Genomic DNA, 18,197 nt, shown 5'->3' with positions numbered 1-18,197 from the left:
TATAGTCCTCCAACCTACAGAAAAGTGTTCCACATTTGAGATGACTTAGAATGCTTAGTTTCATTTCTAAGCTACATTCAACTCAGTGAACACTTACCTAACGAACATCCTGAGGAGACGCCTACCATTTATTTTTGATGTGAATTTAAGTTAAACAAATCTGCTCTTCCATGTGGGACAACAGGAAAGGCTGGCTTTCCCTTGTAACGTGATGCCAGTGTCCTTCTTGGTCAGTTCTCGGAGGCAGTCATATATCATGCTGGAAAGGCTGAATGATACCTTCATTTCACAGGGGCCCACACAGGTTGAGAGGGACAGAAATAGGGTCAAAAGTGGGGTCTGATGTCAAGGTCAGTTTGGTGCTCTGCCTACAGCAGTTCATGCACTCACACCAAGTCATTTGGGAAAACTGGAGGAATTCTCATGGCCTCTTCCATATAAGTTAAAATTAAGTCAGAATTCTCACTAAAAAAGAAAAAAAAAAAAGAAAGCAAGCACACAGGGAGTCAACTTCATGGTCACAACAGGCTCAGTGACTCCTTTGGGGCCTAAGTGGGCAGTGCCTGAGGGCAGGTCCAGCTGACAAGGGCTCTCTCAGCCCAACCAAATTGGCACTGTGGTCATGTACCTGCAAGAACAGACCAAGGACACTCATTGATACCCTCCTTCTTCCTGACAACAGAGATGTGGAGAAAAGGCTGATGGCCTTACTTCACTGAGGGCTGGGATACAAGACCCCAGAAGCTTCTGGTCATCCCTGTCCTTCCTGTTTATATTAAATGGCCCAAAGTCCAATGTTTTCCTGTACCAGGAAAACAGCAGGCTTGGGCCCAAAGAACTCTGGGGTTTCCTCTTTCTCCTTACACAGCTCAGAAATGGTCTCTGTGGGGACCCTAAAGTTCAAGAAGGCTACCAGAGACTCTAGAATTCTGCCTCTGCAGGGACCCTAAAGTTCAAGAAGGCGACCAGAGCCTCTAGAACTCTGCCTCTGCACACACCTGGCCTCACCAACCTGCATTCATGCCACAAGGAACGGTGAGAAGTCAAGTGACCATGGTAGCTTGACTCCCTTGAACCAGCCCTCTGTTAAAGTGTTGGCTTAAGTCTACTTCTAAACCCAATCTGGGGGTATTATCTGCCCTAAAAATCTAGGGCCAGTGAATAGCGCCAATGTCACACATCCTCAGAGAGAGCTCTCTGGAAAAGACAAACCATCTATAATTTTTGGCCAAAACTTACATGCCCTAAATCAACAACCAGACAGACTGCTATTCCTGCTCACTTCAATGAACACTTATCCTCTCCAACCCATTGGGCTAGAGGTGACAGACACCCTCTTATTCTCAGACTACGGGAGAGACAAGCAGCAGAGCCTTGGACCCTCCACCATGGTAGTGGCCAGAAGGAGTGGCGGTCAGCCTCATGGCATATCCGTTCCTGGACCCACAGATCTCTGACTGCATCAGACAGACACCTGGCTCCCATCACCTTATATAAAACAATTACTCTGTCAATTAATTATAGGCTACCTGAATTGTTACTTGTCTTTTCTCATTTACCTTGCAATGTGTGTTACTTCTAGTCTCTTCAACTGGACTGTGAAATATGAAAGCAGAGACAGCTCCAATCCAACACTGCTCTGAATGTCAAGAATGACATCAGGACAGTGCCTAGCACACAGGAGACATTTTTAAAAAAACTGCTGGATGAATGTTTACTGGTTTGTTTTCCTATTAAATTGGATTCTGATTCTTATATAAGACAAAGAGAATAATTTTTCTACAGTTGACAGGAAAGAGAAGCCCAACAGGAACTGCAGGAGAACAGCTCACCAAGCCATGCATGCCCAGCCAAGGGCAGGAGGTGGCCGAGCAAACTATTTCCGGAGGGAGCAGAGATGTGAGCAGGCTGATCTGTGGATCCTGTCAGGGAGACTCAGCGCTGTCAGAGAGCCTTCCCACCCTCTGGCATACAAAATTGCAAAGCTTGGTGGGAAGGGTGTGTGCTCAATCTAGTCAAGGACTGACAAAATATGAGAAATGGCAGCCTTGATACACATCCTCTTCTCCTTTCTGTGGTGCTGCGTGCCACAGAAATGGAAGAACAAATGCATCAATCACAGCCAATTCCCCAGTGCCCAGGTCTTTGAACTCTGACTTCACAGAGGCAAACTTTACAATGCCTGAAATGTAATAATCTCTAGCCCCTGTGACAGGCCAACTCGAAAGACATTTGCTTAATTTTTGCTCAGGGATTTACTTATGGGAGGTGGGGAACGCTGCATGTCTCCCAGCCACTGGAGTATTTCCTCCCCCAGCCATAAAGCCTCCCAACGTGCCCTCCCTCGGCACTGCTTCAGGGATGAGTGCTGTCCCAGACCCAGGCCCAAGAAGGGCCACCCAGGCCCAGAGGAGAGCAGTGACACTCAAGGACCACCGAGAGGGAGGCGCAATCTGCCCTTGCTATGGCCTGACTGTCCGTACCTAGAGCCTTCACAGATATCTGTCGGGTAAGCGGAGGGGGGATGTTGATGCACACCAGATCCACGTCTTGATGCAGCAAGACGTCATCGGTCCGGCTGGTATAGAAGGTGATGTTCATCTCCTCGGCAAGCTGCTTCGCCTCCTCCTCAGTCTTCCCCCACAGGGCCTCCACTGTGAACCCTTCTGCCCGCAGCAGCGGGACCAGAACCCGGGCAGAGCTGCCAGTCCCAAACACGCCCACTCCGGGAAGCATCTTCATGCTGGCTTCTCCGTTCACCAACTCATCTCCTCACAAGAGTCTCCAGCATGAGTACGACCATCCCACAGTCCTGGTCACACATGGCTCCTGGAACAGCAAGCAGGACACTGGCTGTTAGTGGAGGGCACACTCAGCTGAGGCTACTTTCTGGGCTGATTCGGAAGCAGCAAGTTCTCTGCCACAAAAGACAAATGAAATACTGCTCCAAAGTGAAACGCTGCAGAAGCTTCTCCCATGGAGACTTAAGGATATTAGCAGTATCTATGTACTAGGAGGAGGAAAGATGAAAAATGAGTAAAGCTAGGTTCAAATTTCTGTTCTGTTACTTAATTTTCAGTGTGACTGTGGTCAAACCATTTAACCTCCAGGGCCTTAATTTGTACAAGTTCATGATTCTATGGTATTATATTACACAAAGAAAAAGAAGAAAAAGAAGAGTGTTATTATATTACAGTAAAAGACAAAAGAGAACTACTTAGGTGTTATACACGTTATAATTTAAAAGTTAATGGTAGCAAGCATAGGAAAATGTTCACTAGAAACCAAAAATACCAAAAAAAAATTCCAACTACCAAACTGGCAGCAGCAGCAGCAATAACAAGGATATTTAGAATGAAATTTTTTAAAAAATTTATTTGTTTTATTTATTTTTGGCTGCATTGGATCTTCATTGCAGTGCGTGGGCTTCTCATTGTGGGGCTCGGTAGTTGTGGCGCACGGGCTTAGCTGCTCCACGGCATGTGGGATCTTCCTGGACCAGGGATCGAACCCGCGTCTGCTGCATTCACAGGCGGATTCTTAACGACTGCGCCACCAGGGAAGCCCAGAATGAAATTTTTTATATAAAAATATCCATGCTAACGTTGACTAAGATAGTGAAAAATTTGGAAATGAGATAGATGTTCAATAACAGTAGTGGGTTAGATTAATAACACTACGGAGCCACTGAAAATCATGAGTAGAAGGCCCTCAGTGACCTGAAAGACATCACCATGTATTCACTGAAAAGGCAGAAAACAATATGTGAAGCATGATAACAATTTTAATTAAAACAAAACCAAAAAAAGCACAAAAGGTGTATGTATGTATGAGAATATACAAGGATATCTCTATCAATAACCATACTCCATACAGAGGACATAACAGAAGGACCTGAATTTAATAATTATTACTCAAATTGTTGGGATTGTGGATGATTTTTTGTTTTCTGAACTTTGCCAAATTTTCTACAATGAATGTTTCTTACTTATTATGGAGCTTTTCCTTCTGATCACAAGGGTTTATAAAATGAAATAAAGAATGAGACCAAACAAAAGTCTGCTTGGAAACCACAATGAGATTTAGGTGTGTGCAGGGTATCAGGTTTCTCCACACAGCACTCCCTCAGCTAAACCAGTGGTCCCCACTCTAGCTGTGTATACGGTCACTGGTGACCCCAGACCCACTGAATCAGACTGTGGGGATGAGGCTATGTCACCATCACTTTCTTTTTCTTTTGGTTCTTATTTTATTGTGGTAAAATACACATAAAATTTACTATCTTAACCATTTTTAAGTGTACAGTTCGTGGTATTATGTACATTCATACCGTTATGTAACCATCACCATCATCTACTTCCAAAACTCTTTTCACATTGCAAAACTGAAACTCTGTCCCCGTTAAACAATAACTTCTTATTTCAACCCCTCCCCCCAGCTCCTGGCAACCACCATGTCTCTATGAATCTGACTACTGTAGGTACCTTATATAAGTGGAATCTTATAGCATTTGTCCTTTTGTGACTGGCTTATTTCACTTAGCATGTCCTCAAGGTTCATCCATGGTGTAGCTTATGTCAGAATTTCCTCCCTTTTTGAGGTTGAATAATATTCCATTGTATGTATATACCACATTTTGCTTATGCATTCATCTGTACATGAACACCTGGATAGCTTCCACATCTTAGCTACTATGAATAATGCTGTTATGAACATGGGTGTACAAATACTTCTTCCAGACTCTGCTTCCAATTCTTTTGGGTATATACCCAGAGGTGGAATTGCTGGATCATATGGTAAATCTGCTTTTAATTTTTTGAGGAACTGCCATACTGTTTTCCACAGGTCCTGTACCATTTTATTTAGTTATTATTATTTTTAAACTATTTATTTATTTATTTAGGCCAAGCCACGCAGCTTGTGGGATCTTAGTTCTGCGACCAGGGATTGAACCCGGGCCCACGGCAGTGAAAGTGCCAAGTCCTAACCACTAGACCACCAGGGAACTCCCAAGGTCCTGTACCATTTTAAATAATAATTTTACAAACACCTTACAGTCCCTTAGTCTACCAATTATCTTTAAAAAAAATCTACTTTCTGCAAATCACAATTTTTAAATTATTATTATTATTTTTTTAATTAATTAATTAATTTATTTATTTTTGGCTGTGTTGGGTCTTCGTTTCTGTGCGAGGGCTTTCTCTCTAGTTGTGGCAAGTGGGGGCCACTCTTCATCACAGTGCGCGGGCCTCTCCAGCCGCGGAGCACAGGCTCCAGACGCGCAGGCTCAGCAGTTGTGGCTCACGGGCCTAGCTGCTCCGCGGCATGTGGGATCCTCCCAGACCAGGGCTCGAACCCGTGACCCCTGCATCGGCAGGCAGACTCTCAACCACTGCGCCACCAGGGAAGCCCCAAATCACAATTTTTAAAAAGTTGTATCCAAATGTTGGATATCCAAATGCTGTTCTACTTTCATCCACGTACCATTGCTTCACTTGCATCTCCTCACAGATCAGTCAACCTATTTGTCAGTTTAATGGAGACATGGCATTCCTTTTGTAAATCCCTAATAATTAACTACTTCCTTCCCCAACTGTGAGCACTAGCGACATATACATCTCTTCCTTCCCCATCCATGACATCCTCCCACCTTTCTGGTCATTTCTGAGCACTACTTTCAGGCTCCCCTGCTCTTATCCTCAGCTCGTTCAATGTTGAGCTTCTTGAGGTTGTCAGAGGTGTTCTCTTCTCTTCTTGCTCCACATATTCTTTGTACTACTCATGTCCCAGGCTTTAATTAGTATACCAGTGACTTCCAAATCTGCAGCACAAGCCCCACTTTCTCTCCAGAGCCTCACACCCATATATTCTAAGCTCCACAAAACCCACACGACCAAACCTGAACAGAAGCAGTAAAGTAAAATGGTGAGAACACACAAAGTGAAGGCATCCAGGACATCTGGGGTCAAATTCTGGCCTCACCACTTCCTAGCTGAATGCAATGTTTTTCATGGGAAAAGCAGGTCTAATGCTGTTTAGCTCCTGGGGTTTTTTGAAGATTAAATGAGGTCCGGTTGTAAGTGCCCAGTAAAGTGTCTAGTATACAGTCAGCACTTAATAATTATCATAAACCTTCCCTCAAACATTTTCTTCCTGTATTCTCTGTCTCTTGGTATGTCACCATCATCAACTCGGTTCCTCAACTCAGAAAGCTGGCCAGCATCGCAATCTCTTTATTCCCTTACCTGTACAGGTAACTCATCATCAAGTCTTGTTGATCCTCCCTCTTTATTATGTCTTAAATCCACCCCTTCTTTGATATCCCCTCTGCCACTGCCCTAGTCTAGCCCCCAGCCCCACTCACCTGGATGACTGCAACAACCTTCTACTTGATCTCTCTTGCTTCCATTCTTTCCTTCCTTCATCCATTCCTCATATTGCGAAGAGATCTCTCTAAAATGCAAACGGAATCACATCACTCCCTTCCTTTTTAAACATTTCAGTGACTTCCCATTGGACTCAGTATGAAGTCCAGATGCTTTAGTATGACTTACAAGGCCCTGCAAGATCCAGAAATCTCAAGACAGGTCTAGCTTTGTCTAGGGTCACTTTCAAGGGTTATCTCCAAAAGAGATGAGTATCAAAACACATACCTAGATAACCTAGTAAGAAGAACGCTCTGTGAAATTACTAGCTATAAACCAGTTAAAAGTTGGGGAGACAGTTACTCAAGATGAAAACAATGGCTTCAGAGTAACAGATGATGAGTGTATTTTTTCTTTCTGGGAGAATTAAACAGTGGGGAACAGTTTTTTATTGAGCCCCTTTTAGATCATATTAACATATAAATTTGTACATGAATGTTCACAGGCGAATTAATCATAATAGTCAAAAAGTAGAAACAACCCAAATGTCCATCAACTGCTGAATCGGTAAACAAAATCTGGTATAACCATACAAAGTAGTACTATTCAGCCACAACAAGTAATGAAGTACTGATACAAGCTACAACACAGATGAACCTTGAAAACATTATGCTAAGTGAAAGAAGCTAGTCACAGAAGGCCACATATTATATGATTCCATTTATATAAAATGTTCAGAACAGGCAAATCCGTGGAGACAGAAGGTAAATCAGGGGATGGGGGAAAGGAAGGAATTGGGAGGTACAGTAAAGTAAGATGTTCTCACCATCTTACTTTATTGCTTCTGTTCAGGTTTGGTCATGTGGGTTTTGTGGAGCTTAGAATATATGGGTGTGAAGCTCTGGAGAGAAAGCTGGGCTTGTGCTGCAGATTTGGAAGTCACCGGTATACTAATTAACTTTATTCTTCTACATTTGGTTATTTAGTTGTTCCAGCCCCATTTGTTGAAGAGACTATTCTTTCCCCCAGAATGACCTTGGCACCTTTACTGAAAATCAGTTGATCATTAACGTATGGGTTTATTTATGGACTCTCAATTTTATTCCATTGGTCTATACATCTGTCCTGAACTTATAGTAAGTTCTGAAATCAGTAAGTGTGAGTCTTCTAACTTTGTTCTTTCTAAGTATTATTTTGGCTATTATGGGACCCTTGTATTTTCCTATAAATTTTAGGATCAGTTTGTCAATCTGGGATTTTGATAGAGATTGCTTTGAATCTGTAGATCAATTTGGGGACTGTTGTCACCTTAACAATATTAAGTTTTCTGATTCATGAACATGGGATGTCTAATTTCTTTCAACAATGTTTTGTAGTTTTTAGAGTATAAGTTACGTACTTTTATGTTAAATTTATTTCTAAGTATTTTATTTTATGCTATAGTAAATGGAATTCTTTTCTTAATTTCATTTTCAGATCCAGCTTCTCTTTTGCTTCTACCGTAGATACGATTGTACTGTGCGAAGTATACATCTCTGTTAGGGGTTGGTTTGCCCGTATAGCCCACAGTACAGCATCCTACAGTACTGCTTGAGCCTACCTGAAGGACACCTGTGCCTTTGTGAACCACGGACATAAGCATGACTTGAGCTGCCTCTAACTCCAGACCCCTGTCAGCTTCCTGCCTCCTCCTGTCTCTACTCTCTGGGCTGTGGAGCTTGGCTTGTTCCCTGCACTCTACCATTTCTACCACTGGGTTCCAGCTTAACCATCTTTCTTTCTTTCTTTTCTTTTTTCTTTTTTTGGCCATGCCACGCAGCATGTGGGATCTTAGTTCCCCAACCGGGGATTGAACCCGCGCTCCCTGCATTGGAAGCGCAGTCTTAACCACTGGACTGCCAGGGAAGTCCCATCTTTCTTTCTGATGGTGAATAATGTCCGTGGCCTCTCAGCCACCTCTCTTTCCTCTTTGCTGATAATTCTCTTGCCCTTACAGGATTCCCTTCTAGTTAGAAAACAGTTCAGTCACATACTATCTTCTATAATTTTCATGTCCTGAACTCCCTTTAGCTATTTTGGTCACTTTCTGCATTTACAGGTTTTTGGGGGGTTACTTACAAGTCATGGATATTCTGGGAGCTTGAGAGTGTAAAATTTGTAGCACTACACAGTAAGATTCTGCTTAAGCTTTGTGGGTCATTCATTAAAACAGCTCTAAGGGTCAGGCGAGTAAGACATAGCCACCATAAGCAAGGATGTCCGTGTCCTCTCTAAATTCCTGCCCAGGGCACACTTCTTCCTCTCTCACACCTCATTCCTTCATGCTCTAATTATATTTGGGTGTATATTTGCACTGGTGGCTTAAAACAACAGAATGGATTAGAAGAAATTTTAATAACCTCTGTTTCACTGACAGTGACTCAAAGGGCAGCTTCATCAACACCCATAAATAAAGGGGCAAGAGCTGGCCTCTGAGGAAGCCAGATGGCATGAAGCTAGGCAAGCTTGACTAGGTATTTCCTGCTCCAGTAGACAGAACTAGTTTTCCTCATTTATTTCAGTGATTACCCTTTCTCACCCCTAACATGTCCTATTGCTTGCCCCCAGTATCCTTGTACATACCTTTCATGTGCCTCCAAAGATCTCCACAAACCCAGTCCTGCCTAGCTCACATGCATTCCAATCAGCATATGCTGGTCAGGAATGAAGGGGGAAAAGTGCCTTGACAGGACTGACTATATATAGTTTGACAAGGCTATAGGTTATGGGGAAGGTAGCACAGAGGTTAGAAGCATGGAATCTGCAGCCAACCTTGCCTGGGCTCAAATCCTGGCTCCACCACTGACCAACTAGGTAAGGTCAGGTAAGTTTCTTAATCATTCTGTGCCTCTGTTTCCTCATCTGTAAAATGGGGTTAACTGTATGTACCTCATAGAGGAGTTAAGGATTAAATGAGTTAATATTCATGAGCATTTAAAACAGGGCCTGGCCCCATAGTAAGTCACTACATGGATCTTTTTTTTTTTTTTTAAAGCTATGTATGACTGCCTTAGATATCTCCTCTTCGAAAGCTGTGTAGGACTATGAAGATAATATTCTAAGCTAATATGCAGTGAGTACAATAGGCCAGGCAGTGTTTAGTGTAATGTATAGTATATCCCTTCAGGTCTATGCAATTCTGTCCTATAGATGAGGAAAGCAGAAGCTTAGAGTCGCTAGGTAACTCTTCCAGGGTTCCACAGCTGGTTGTTTTTTTTTTTTTTTTCCACAGCTGGTTTTGTGTAACACACCTGCCACAACTAGCTGTGAAACCTGGAGCAGGTTACTGAGCTTCTCCGAGCCTCCATAAAACAGAGGCTTGTATGTGTGGAACAACTCTTCTTTCATCCTTAGCGATGAGTGTGAGCCAGGAAAGTTCATTCTGCTCCCTGGCTTGGCGACTGCTTGCCTCAGCTCCACCACTCAAACCAATATTGCTCTGTTCATACATCACACCTTTATTGAGGGCCCCAACAGGGAGACTGTAGGAGATAAAAAGATGAAAAGACACAGTCTTAACTTTGGGAGCAAGAAGTCAGAAAGGGAGTAGGAGCCAGAGCTGGTGGCACAAGTGCTAATCTAAGGAGTTTGGACTTTGATTGGTGGGTGTGCTCGGTACTTTTGCTCTGTCCCACTTTCGCCACCTGATCCCCTCTCTGCTCTGCTCTGTCCCCCACGAATCAGAAGGTCAGTCTCTAAGAACTATATCACGTGGGCTTCAGACCCTCTGGCTTCCATCTGGGTCCAGCCAATCTCAGGAGGAGATCAGAGCACAGGAAGAAAGGTTACAGTATTCATTCTCTGCCTCTCTCCCTACCAGCATGTGGCTCTGGCAGGAACTGTGACCCTTGACCAAGGTCAGTGTCTATGGAGGACCCCTCTCCCATAGCCACAGATTTTGCTGGGTTCCGGTACCCCTCCCTTCCCCCACTGTGCCTCAGGTGGTAACAGTATCAGCTATAGCCAGTCCCTGCCAGTCCCTCGGTGGGCCACCATCCCTTGTAGGTTTCCCTTACCGCACTCACCATCGTGAATAATCTCTCCATTAAAGGCTTTTCAATAACCCTCTGAATGTGCTGGCTGTGTCCTGCCTGGACCCTAACTAATACAGTAAACAAAGAGAAGCACTGAATTTTTTTTTTTTTAATTTCATGTAGGTGGAATAGAGTTCAGGAGACACTAGACACAGAGAACCAGTTAAGATATAAAATAAGAGATAAGGAGGGTCTGATGGAGGGAATGAAGTGGAGCAGACAGCTATCAATAGGACCTGGGATTATGAGGGGAGAGGGAAAAGCCAAAAATGGCACCAAACTATAGACCAACATCCCTCATGAACATAGGCACAAAATCCTCAACAAAGTATTAGCAAACTGAATCCAGCAATGTGTTAAAAGGACAATGCATGATGACCAAGAGAATGTAAGGCTGGTTCAATATTCTAAAATCAATTACTATAATTCAACATATCAAGTCATGAGATTAGTTATTAAATTGCATTAATTAGAAATGTAAATTAAAACTTATTACAACTACACACCTATTGGAATGTGTGAAATTCAGAAAATCTGATATCAAAAACTGGCGAGGATATAAAGCAGCTGTTCGTTGTTAGTGAAAATGAAAAATGGTACAGCCACTTTGGAAAACAGTTTGTCGTCTTTTAAAGTTAAATATACACAGCATACAACCTAGCAATCCCACTTCCAGCTATTAACCAAGAGAAATGAAAACCTATGTTCACACAAAAACCCATATGTGAAGGCTTACTTTATAATGTCTAATGTTGGCTTTATTTGTAACTGCCAAAACTTGGAACCAACACTAATGTCCTTCAACTGGTGAGTGGATCAACAAACGGTAGTATATTAATGTAATGGAATACTACTCGGCAATAAAAAAAGAACTACTAATACACGCCACGACATGGATGAATCTCAAATGTATTATATGCTAGATGAAAGATGCTAGACTCCAAAGGCTCCATACTGTGTGATTCCATTTATATCACATAATAAAAAAGGCAAATTATAGGGGCAGAATAATAGATCAGTGGTTCCCAAGGGTTGGGGTCAGGGGCCTGAGGAGACTGCAAAATGCCACAAGGGAATTTTGGGGGTGGGGAATGGTGAAGGAACTGTTCTATATCTTGACTATGGTGGTGGTTATATGACTATATGCATTTGTCAAAACTCATAGAACTGTACACTAAAAATGGTCAATTTTACTGGTATGTAAATTATATTAAAAAAATGTGACCCCCTAAAAAATGATACTGAAGTTCTAAGCCTGGGAAGTTGTAGTATCATTAAGAGAAACAGGGAAGCCATGAGGCCTGACAGTTGAGACACGTGTCAAAACTGGGATTTGTGGATTCTGTTCTTCCCAGACTGGCTAAATATCATCTTACCTTCTGTATGTCTAGTCCATGGAGTCACAGCTTCTGCAAAACCACAGGACGAGACCCACTCCCCATCACAGAGGTGGGCCAAATCCAATATGATACCTGTTTTTTGTTTTTTTAAATTTATTATGTATTTATTTATGGCTGGGTCGGGTCTTAGTTGCAGCATGAGGGCTCTGTAGTTGTGGCGTGCAGGCTCCAGGGTGTGTGGGTTCTGTAGTTGTGGCACGTGGGTTCCAGAGCGCGTGGGCTCTGTAGTTTGCAGCACATGGGCTCTAGTTGAGGCACGCGAGCTCGGTAGTTGTGCTGCACGGGCTTAGTTGCCCCGCGGCATGTGGGATCTTAGTTCCCTGACCAGGGATTGAACCTGCATCCCCTGCATTGTAAGGCAGATTCTTTACTGCTGGACCACCAGGGAAGTCCCTGTTTTTGTAAATAAAGTTTTACTGGAACACAGTTACACCCATTCCTTTATCTATGGCTGCTTTTGTGCTACGACAGCAAAGTAGCTGCAACAGAGACCATATGGCCCACAAAGCCTGAAATATTTACCATCTGGCCCTTTACAGAAAAGGGTTGCTGATCCCTGCCCTATCCCAAGGGTTATAAGGCCAGGAGCTCCAAGTGACAGCGTATAGTCATGAAGGTAGCCAGGATTATGATAAAAAGAACACCCTACCTCACTGTGTGTGTGAAGAGTCACAGATTCTGGGAACTCTGGCGTTAGTGCATAACTTCAGAGAGGTCACTCATTCATTAGGCAGCTTAAGTAGGGGTCACACCCTGGGCAGAAGGTGCCTATGAATCCTTTTCTACCAACAATTGTTTATAATGTTGGGGGTTTCAGCGTGCTGAGCTAAAACCTATATTTCCCAGCCTCCCTTGCAAACAGGTGTATCTAGGAAGACAAATAATACAAGGTACAGTTTGGTAGAGTTTCTGGAAACGTTCTTTAAAGATAGGGCAACCACGGGACTTCCCTAGTCGTCCAGTGGTTAAAACTCCACACTCCCAATGCAGGAGGTCCAGGTTTGATCCCTGGTCAGGGAACTAGATCCCGCATGCTGCAACTAAGAACCCACATGCCGCAACTAAGAACCCACACGCTGCAACTAAAAAAAGAGCCTGGGGGACTTCCCTGGTGGCGCAGTGGTTAAGAACCCGCCTGCCAATGCAGGGGACATGGGTTTGAGCCCTGGTCCAGGAAGATCCCAATGCCGTGGAGCAACTAAGCCCGTGCGCCACAACTACTGAGCCTGAGCTCTAGAGCCCATGAGCCACAACTACTGAGCCCGTGTGCCACAACTACTGAAGCCCGCGCGCCCAGAGCCCATGCTCCACAACAAGAGAAGCCACCACAATGAGAAGCCCGTGCACCGCAACAAAGAGTAGCCCCTGCTCACCGCAACTAGAGAAAGCCCACGCACAGCAACAAAGACTCAACACAGCCAAAAATAAGTAAATAAATAAATTTTAAAAATAAAAAATAAAAAATAAAAATTTAAAAAGAGCCTGGGGCTTCCCTGGTGGCACAGTGGTTGGGAATCCACCTGCCAGTGCAGGGGACACGGGTTCGAGCCCTGGTCTGGGAGGATCTCACATGTCACAGAGCAACTGGGCCCGTGCACCACAACTGCTGAGCGTGCGCACCACAGCTGCTGAAGCCTGCGCGCCTAGAACTTGTGCTCTGAAACAAGGAGGGGCCCCCGCAGTGAGAAGCCCGCGCACCGCAGCGAGGAGTGGCCCCCGCTTGCTGCAACTAGAGAAAGCCCGTGCACAGCAACGAAGACCCAATGCAGTCAAAAATAAAATAAAATAAATAAATTTATAAAAATAAATAAATAAAAATTTAAAAAGAGCCTGCATGCTGCAACTAAAGATCCTGCATGCTGCAACAAAGATCCCACGTGCCGCAACTAAGACCCAGCACAGCCAAAATAAACAAATTAAAAAGACGGCAATCTCAGTTGTCGGGCATATTCCCCCCCCCACCTCCCCCTTCATTCTGCCTGAAATGCAGATTCTATGGTTCGAGTTGCCACAGACATCTGACCACCAAGAGGCAATCTGAGGATGGAACACAATTTCCTGCCGATATTGGCACTGAGATGGTGAATCAGATGTCATCCACGCCCTTAAGGAACTCCATTTCATCAACAAGACAGGCAGGTAAACACATTTGTTATAAGGTATGACAGGTAGAGCAACAGGAATCTGTGCGTGGCACAGAGAAGAGCACCATTAACTACATGGGCCCCAGGTGGTGTGCAAGCAGGAAAGGCTTCCTGGAGATGATGTAATAGGTCTGAGTTGGTCAGAAAGGCTGGTCATAGAGCCTCTCCAACACATCCAATGGCAACGCCCTCCTTTTACTGGTGGTCCGCTTCTGTTCTTCTGGGGCCACTTTAGCCAGAAAGTTCTACTTTAGATTGACTTGAGGTCTACCCTCATTTAACTTCCATCCCATTGGTCTTACTTCTACGCTGTGGAACAACCTGTGATGTTCCTAATGAAACTCTCATATTTCCTCTATGTTTCCTAGGTTGTTTGCAGATGGCCACAATAATTCCCTTCCTTGTTTTCATGCCTTGGGTAGTCAATCACTTCGCACAGTGACTGTACTTAGCCATGTCACTTGCTCTGGTCAATGGGACATTAGCAACATGACACAAGAGGTTTGAAAAGTACTTGTGCATTAAGGCTTGCTCTGTGGCTACTCCTGGGATCTCTGGAGCCATCACCATGTGAACAAGCCCAGGCCATCCTAATGGATCATAAGAAACATGTGACCAAGTCATCCCCTTTGCTCCAGCTGACAATGAGTCAACTGCCAGTTGACTGAGATCATTTCAGGCTATCCAGTTCTAGCTGAGCTTACCCAGACCAGAACCACCACCCAGGTTGCCCTAAGAACCATGAGAAATAATAAATGTTTGTCTTAAGGTACTGAATTTTGAGGTTGTTTGTTATACCACAAAAGCTAACTGATACACTCCTTTACAGACCGAACTCCCTTAATTCCCTCAGACCTTCCTCACGTTCTCTATCCTGCTGGCTAAGGCTGCTCTGGTTTGTCCATTGTCTAGATTGTCAATATGCCCCTGAAATGCAGCCCCCAGAACTGAACACCACATCCTGAGCATATTCTGGCCTTCTTCCCTGTACATTACACTCCTGTTGCTTCCATTCATTTTAGAATTTAGACAGCCATGTCATCCTGACACATGGTAGGATTTTGCACATGTCCTAATATTCTGTACTTGTATAGTTAGGTTTTCAAAAATTTTAATTGTGGTAAAATACATATAACATCAAATTTACCATCTTAACCATTTAAAAATGTACAGTTCAGTGGCATTCAGTACATTCACATTGTTGTACAACCATCACCACCACCCATCCATAGAACTCTTTTCACCTTGCAAAACTAAAACTCTATATCCATTAAATGATAACTTCCCATTCCCCCTCCCCCCAGCCCCTGGTAACCACCGTTCTACTTTCTGTCTATATGGGTCTGACTACCCTAGGTACCTCATATAAGTGTAACCATATTATACTTGTGCTTTTGTGACTGGTTTATTTCACTTAGCACAACGTCCTCAAGGCTCACCCATGCTGTAGCATGTGTCAGAATTTCCTTCCTTTTTAAGGCTGGATAATATTCCACTGCATGTACATACCACATTTTGTTTATCCATTCATCTGTCAGTAGACACTTGGGTAGCTTCCACATTTTAGCTACTGTGAACAATGCTGCTATGAACATGGGTGTACAAATGACAGGTTTTTAAAAAATAAATTTATTTACTTATTTACTTACTTACTTACTTACTTATTTATTTATGGCTGCGCTGGGTCTTCGTTGCTGCGCGTGAGCTTTCTTTTTAGTTGCAGCGAGCGGGGGCTACTCTTCATCGCAGTGCGCAGGCCTCTCATTGCGGTGGCTTCTCTTGTTGTGGAGCATGGGCTCTAGGCGCGCGGGCTTCAGTAGTTGTGGCACGCAGGCTCAGTAGTTGTGGCTCGCAGGCTCTAGAGCACAGGCTCAGTAGTTGTGGTGCACGGCCTTAGTTGCTCCGCGGCACGTGGGATCTTCCCGGGCCAGGGCTTGAACCCTGCATTGGCAGGCAGATTCTTAACTACTGCGCCACCAGGGAAGCCCTCAGGGTTTTTTTCAAGTGTCATTACTTGTTCTGGAATTTTGTCTTCCTGATGCTATTAGAATCATCAAGCTATTCAGAAGCTTACAGATGGATGGAGCCGGGGTGGTTCCATCCAAGCTATTAAAAAATCTATAATACTTTGCCTTGTAACTATATATTTTTAAGTTACAAATTATGCTTTCTATTTTTCAGTGCCAGGCTTCAAAAAGAGCCATTAGGGATTTCTACAAAGTTACTGCCTTGTAATAGTATCTTTACCCTGCAAGCCACATAAATGCAGTCAATTGATTTTCAGCCAAAGTATTAATTCAATGGGGAAAGAATACTCTTTTTAAAAAATAGTGTTGTGGGCTTCCCTGGTGGCGCAGTGGTTAAGAATCCACCTGCCAATGCAGGGGACACGGGTTCGAGCCCTGGTCAGGAAAGATCTCACATGCCGCGGAGCAACTAAGCCCGTGAGCCACAACTACTGAGCCTGCCCTCTGGAGCCTGCGAGCCACAACTACTGAAGCCTATGCGCCTAGAGTCTGTGCTCCGCAACAAGAGACACCACTGCAATGAGAAGCACGCACACCGCAACAAAGAGTAGCCCCTGCTCACCGCAACTAAAGAAAGCCCACGTGCAGCAATGAAGACCCAACAGAGCCAAAAATAAATAAATTAATTAATTTTTTAAAAAATGGTGTTGGAACAATTAGATTTCCATATGGCAAACAAAAAACCTGACCCTTCCTTTCTCACTGTGTACACAATAATTAATTCAAAGTGAATCAAAGACCTAAATGTAAAACCCAGAACCATAAAGCTTCTAGGAAAACATATCAGAGAACATTTTCAAGGCCACGGAATAGGTAAAGATTTCTTGGACAGGACACAAAAAGCATTAACCCATTGATAAACTGGATTTCAAAATTTTAAAGAATTTCTGCTCACTAAATGACTCCACTAAAAAAATAAACAGGTAAGCCACAGATTAGCAAAAAATATTTGCCAAACATATATGTAACAAAGGACTTGTATGCAGAAGAAATCCTACAAATCAACGATGAAAAAATGAACAACTTCATTTTTTTAAATGTCAAAGGACTTTGATCGCTTCACACCAAAGATACAGGAAAAGCCAATAAGCACATGAAAAGGCACTCCATATCATTAGTTATCAGGGATATGCAAACTAAAACCACACTGAGATACTCAAGATACTCGCTAGAATGGCAAAGAAAAAAAAGAAAAAGACTGACAATCCCAAAGTTTGGAGAGGATATGGAGCAAATAGAACTCTCATACATTGTTGGTGGCAGTGTAAAATAGTACAATCACTTTGGAAAACTGACATTTTCTTATAAAGTTAAACATATATCAACTCAATGACACAGCAACTCCACTCGTAGATATTTACCCAAGAAAATGAAAACATACGTCCACAAAAAACTTAGACAAAATGTTCTCAGCAGTCCTAATTCATCTTAGCCCCAAACTGGAAATAAACCCAAATGTTTATGAATAGGAGATAAACAAATTATGGTATAGGCATACAATGGAATACAGAAAAGCAGTAAAAATGAATGAACTACTAATATATGCAACAACATGTGTGAATCTTAAAAATATTATGTTGAGTGAAAGATGCTAGGCACACACACCAAAAAAACCCCCATACTGTAGGATTCCATTTATTTGAGGTACAGGAACAGGCAAACCTTACTTATTAGTGACAGTAGTCAGAAGTGGTAGCGTGGTGGTTGGCAGGTTGGGGTGTGGGGCAGGGAGGTGTGGAACCGACTAGAAAGGGGCACCAGGAAACGAATGATGGTGGAAATACTCTATATCTTGTGTTGCATTGTGGTTACATGGGGATATATTTGTCACAACTCATCAAACTGAATACTTAGCATCTGTGCATTTAATTGTATGTAAATTATACCTCAATTTTTAACCACCATAAGTTGTGTCTGAGGGTATAGAACAACCTACTTGCACCTTGCGGATTTACATCTATAATCAAATTAAATGGACATGTGTAAATTAAAAGTCTCTTTCCTTTAAAACAAAACAAAAACCGTGTAAGCATACTTTTGGTACCAATACAGTTGGCCCTCCGTATCTACGCATCCTCAGATTCAACCAACCATGGATCTAAGATATTAAAAAAAAAAGAAAATACCAGAATGTTCCAAAACATAAAACTAGAATTTGCTGCACACCAGTGACTATTTACATAGTTTT

At 43.2% G+C, this 18,197-nt stretch overlaps 1 protein-coding gene across 7 annotated transcripts in view; it reads right to left on the bottom strand.

Moving 5' to 3' along the window:
• The window catches only part of GFOD2 (Gfo/Idh/MocA-like oxidoreductase domain containing 2), a 38,075-nt gene that overhangs the window by 7,820 nt on the left and 12,058 nt on the right, over positions 1–18,197 (bottom strand). For 3 of the 7 annotated variants that reach the window (XM_082367229.1, XM_082367232.1, XM_082367231.1), the window contains exon 2: positions 6,365–6,453. In XM_082367229.1, the coding sequence (XP_082223355.1) occupies positions 6,365–6,425 (61 nt within the window). In that variant the 5' untranslated portion in view covers positions 6,426–6,453. Of the gene's footprint in view, positions 1–2,483; positions 2,830–6,364; positions 6,454–15,635; positions 15,924–18,197 lie in introns of all 7 variants that reach the window. The other 4 variants (XM_082367226.1, XM_082367228.1, XM_082367230.1 and 1 more) reach the window with 3 other exon arrangements.

This window comes from Balaenoptera borealis (assembly GCF_965194805.1).
Source record: "Balaenoptera borealis genome assembly, chromosome: 19".
Lineage (NCBI taxonomy): Eukaryota > Metazoa > Chordata > Mammalia > Artiodactyla > Balaenopteridae > Balaenoptera > Balaenoptera borealis.
Note: the sequence above shows the minus strand (reverse complement) of the source record. Positions and strands in the feature narration are given on the sequence as shown.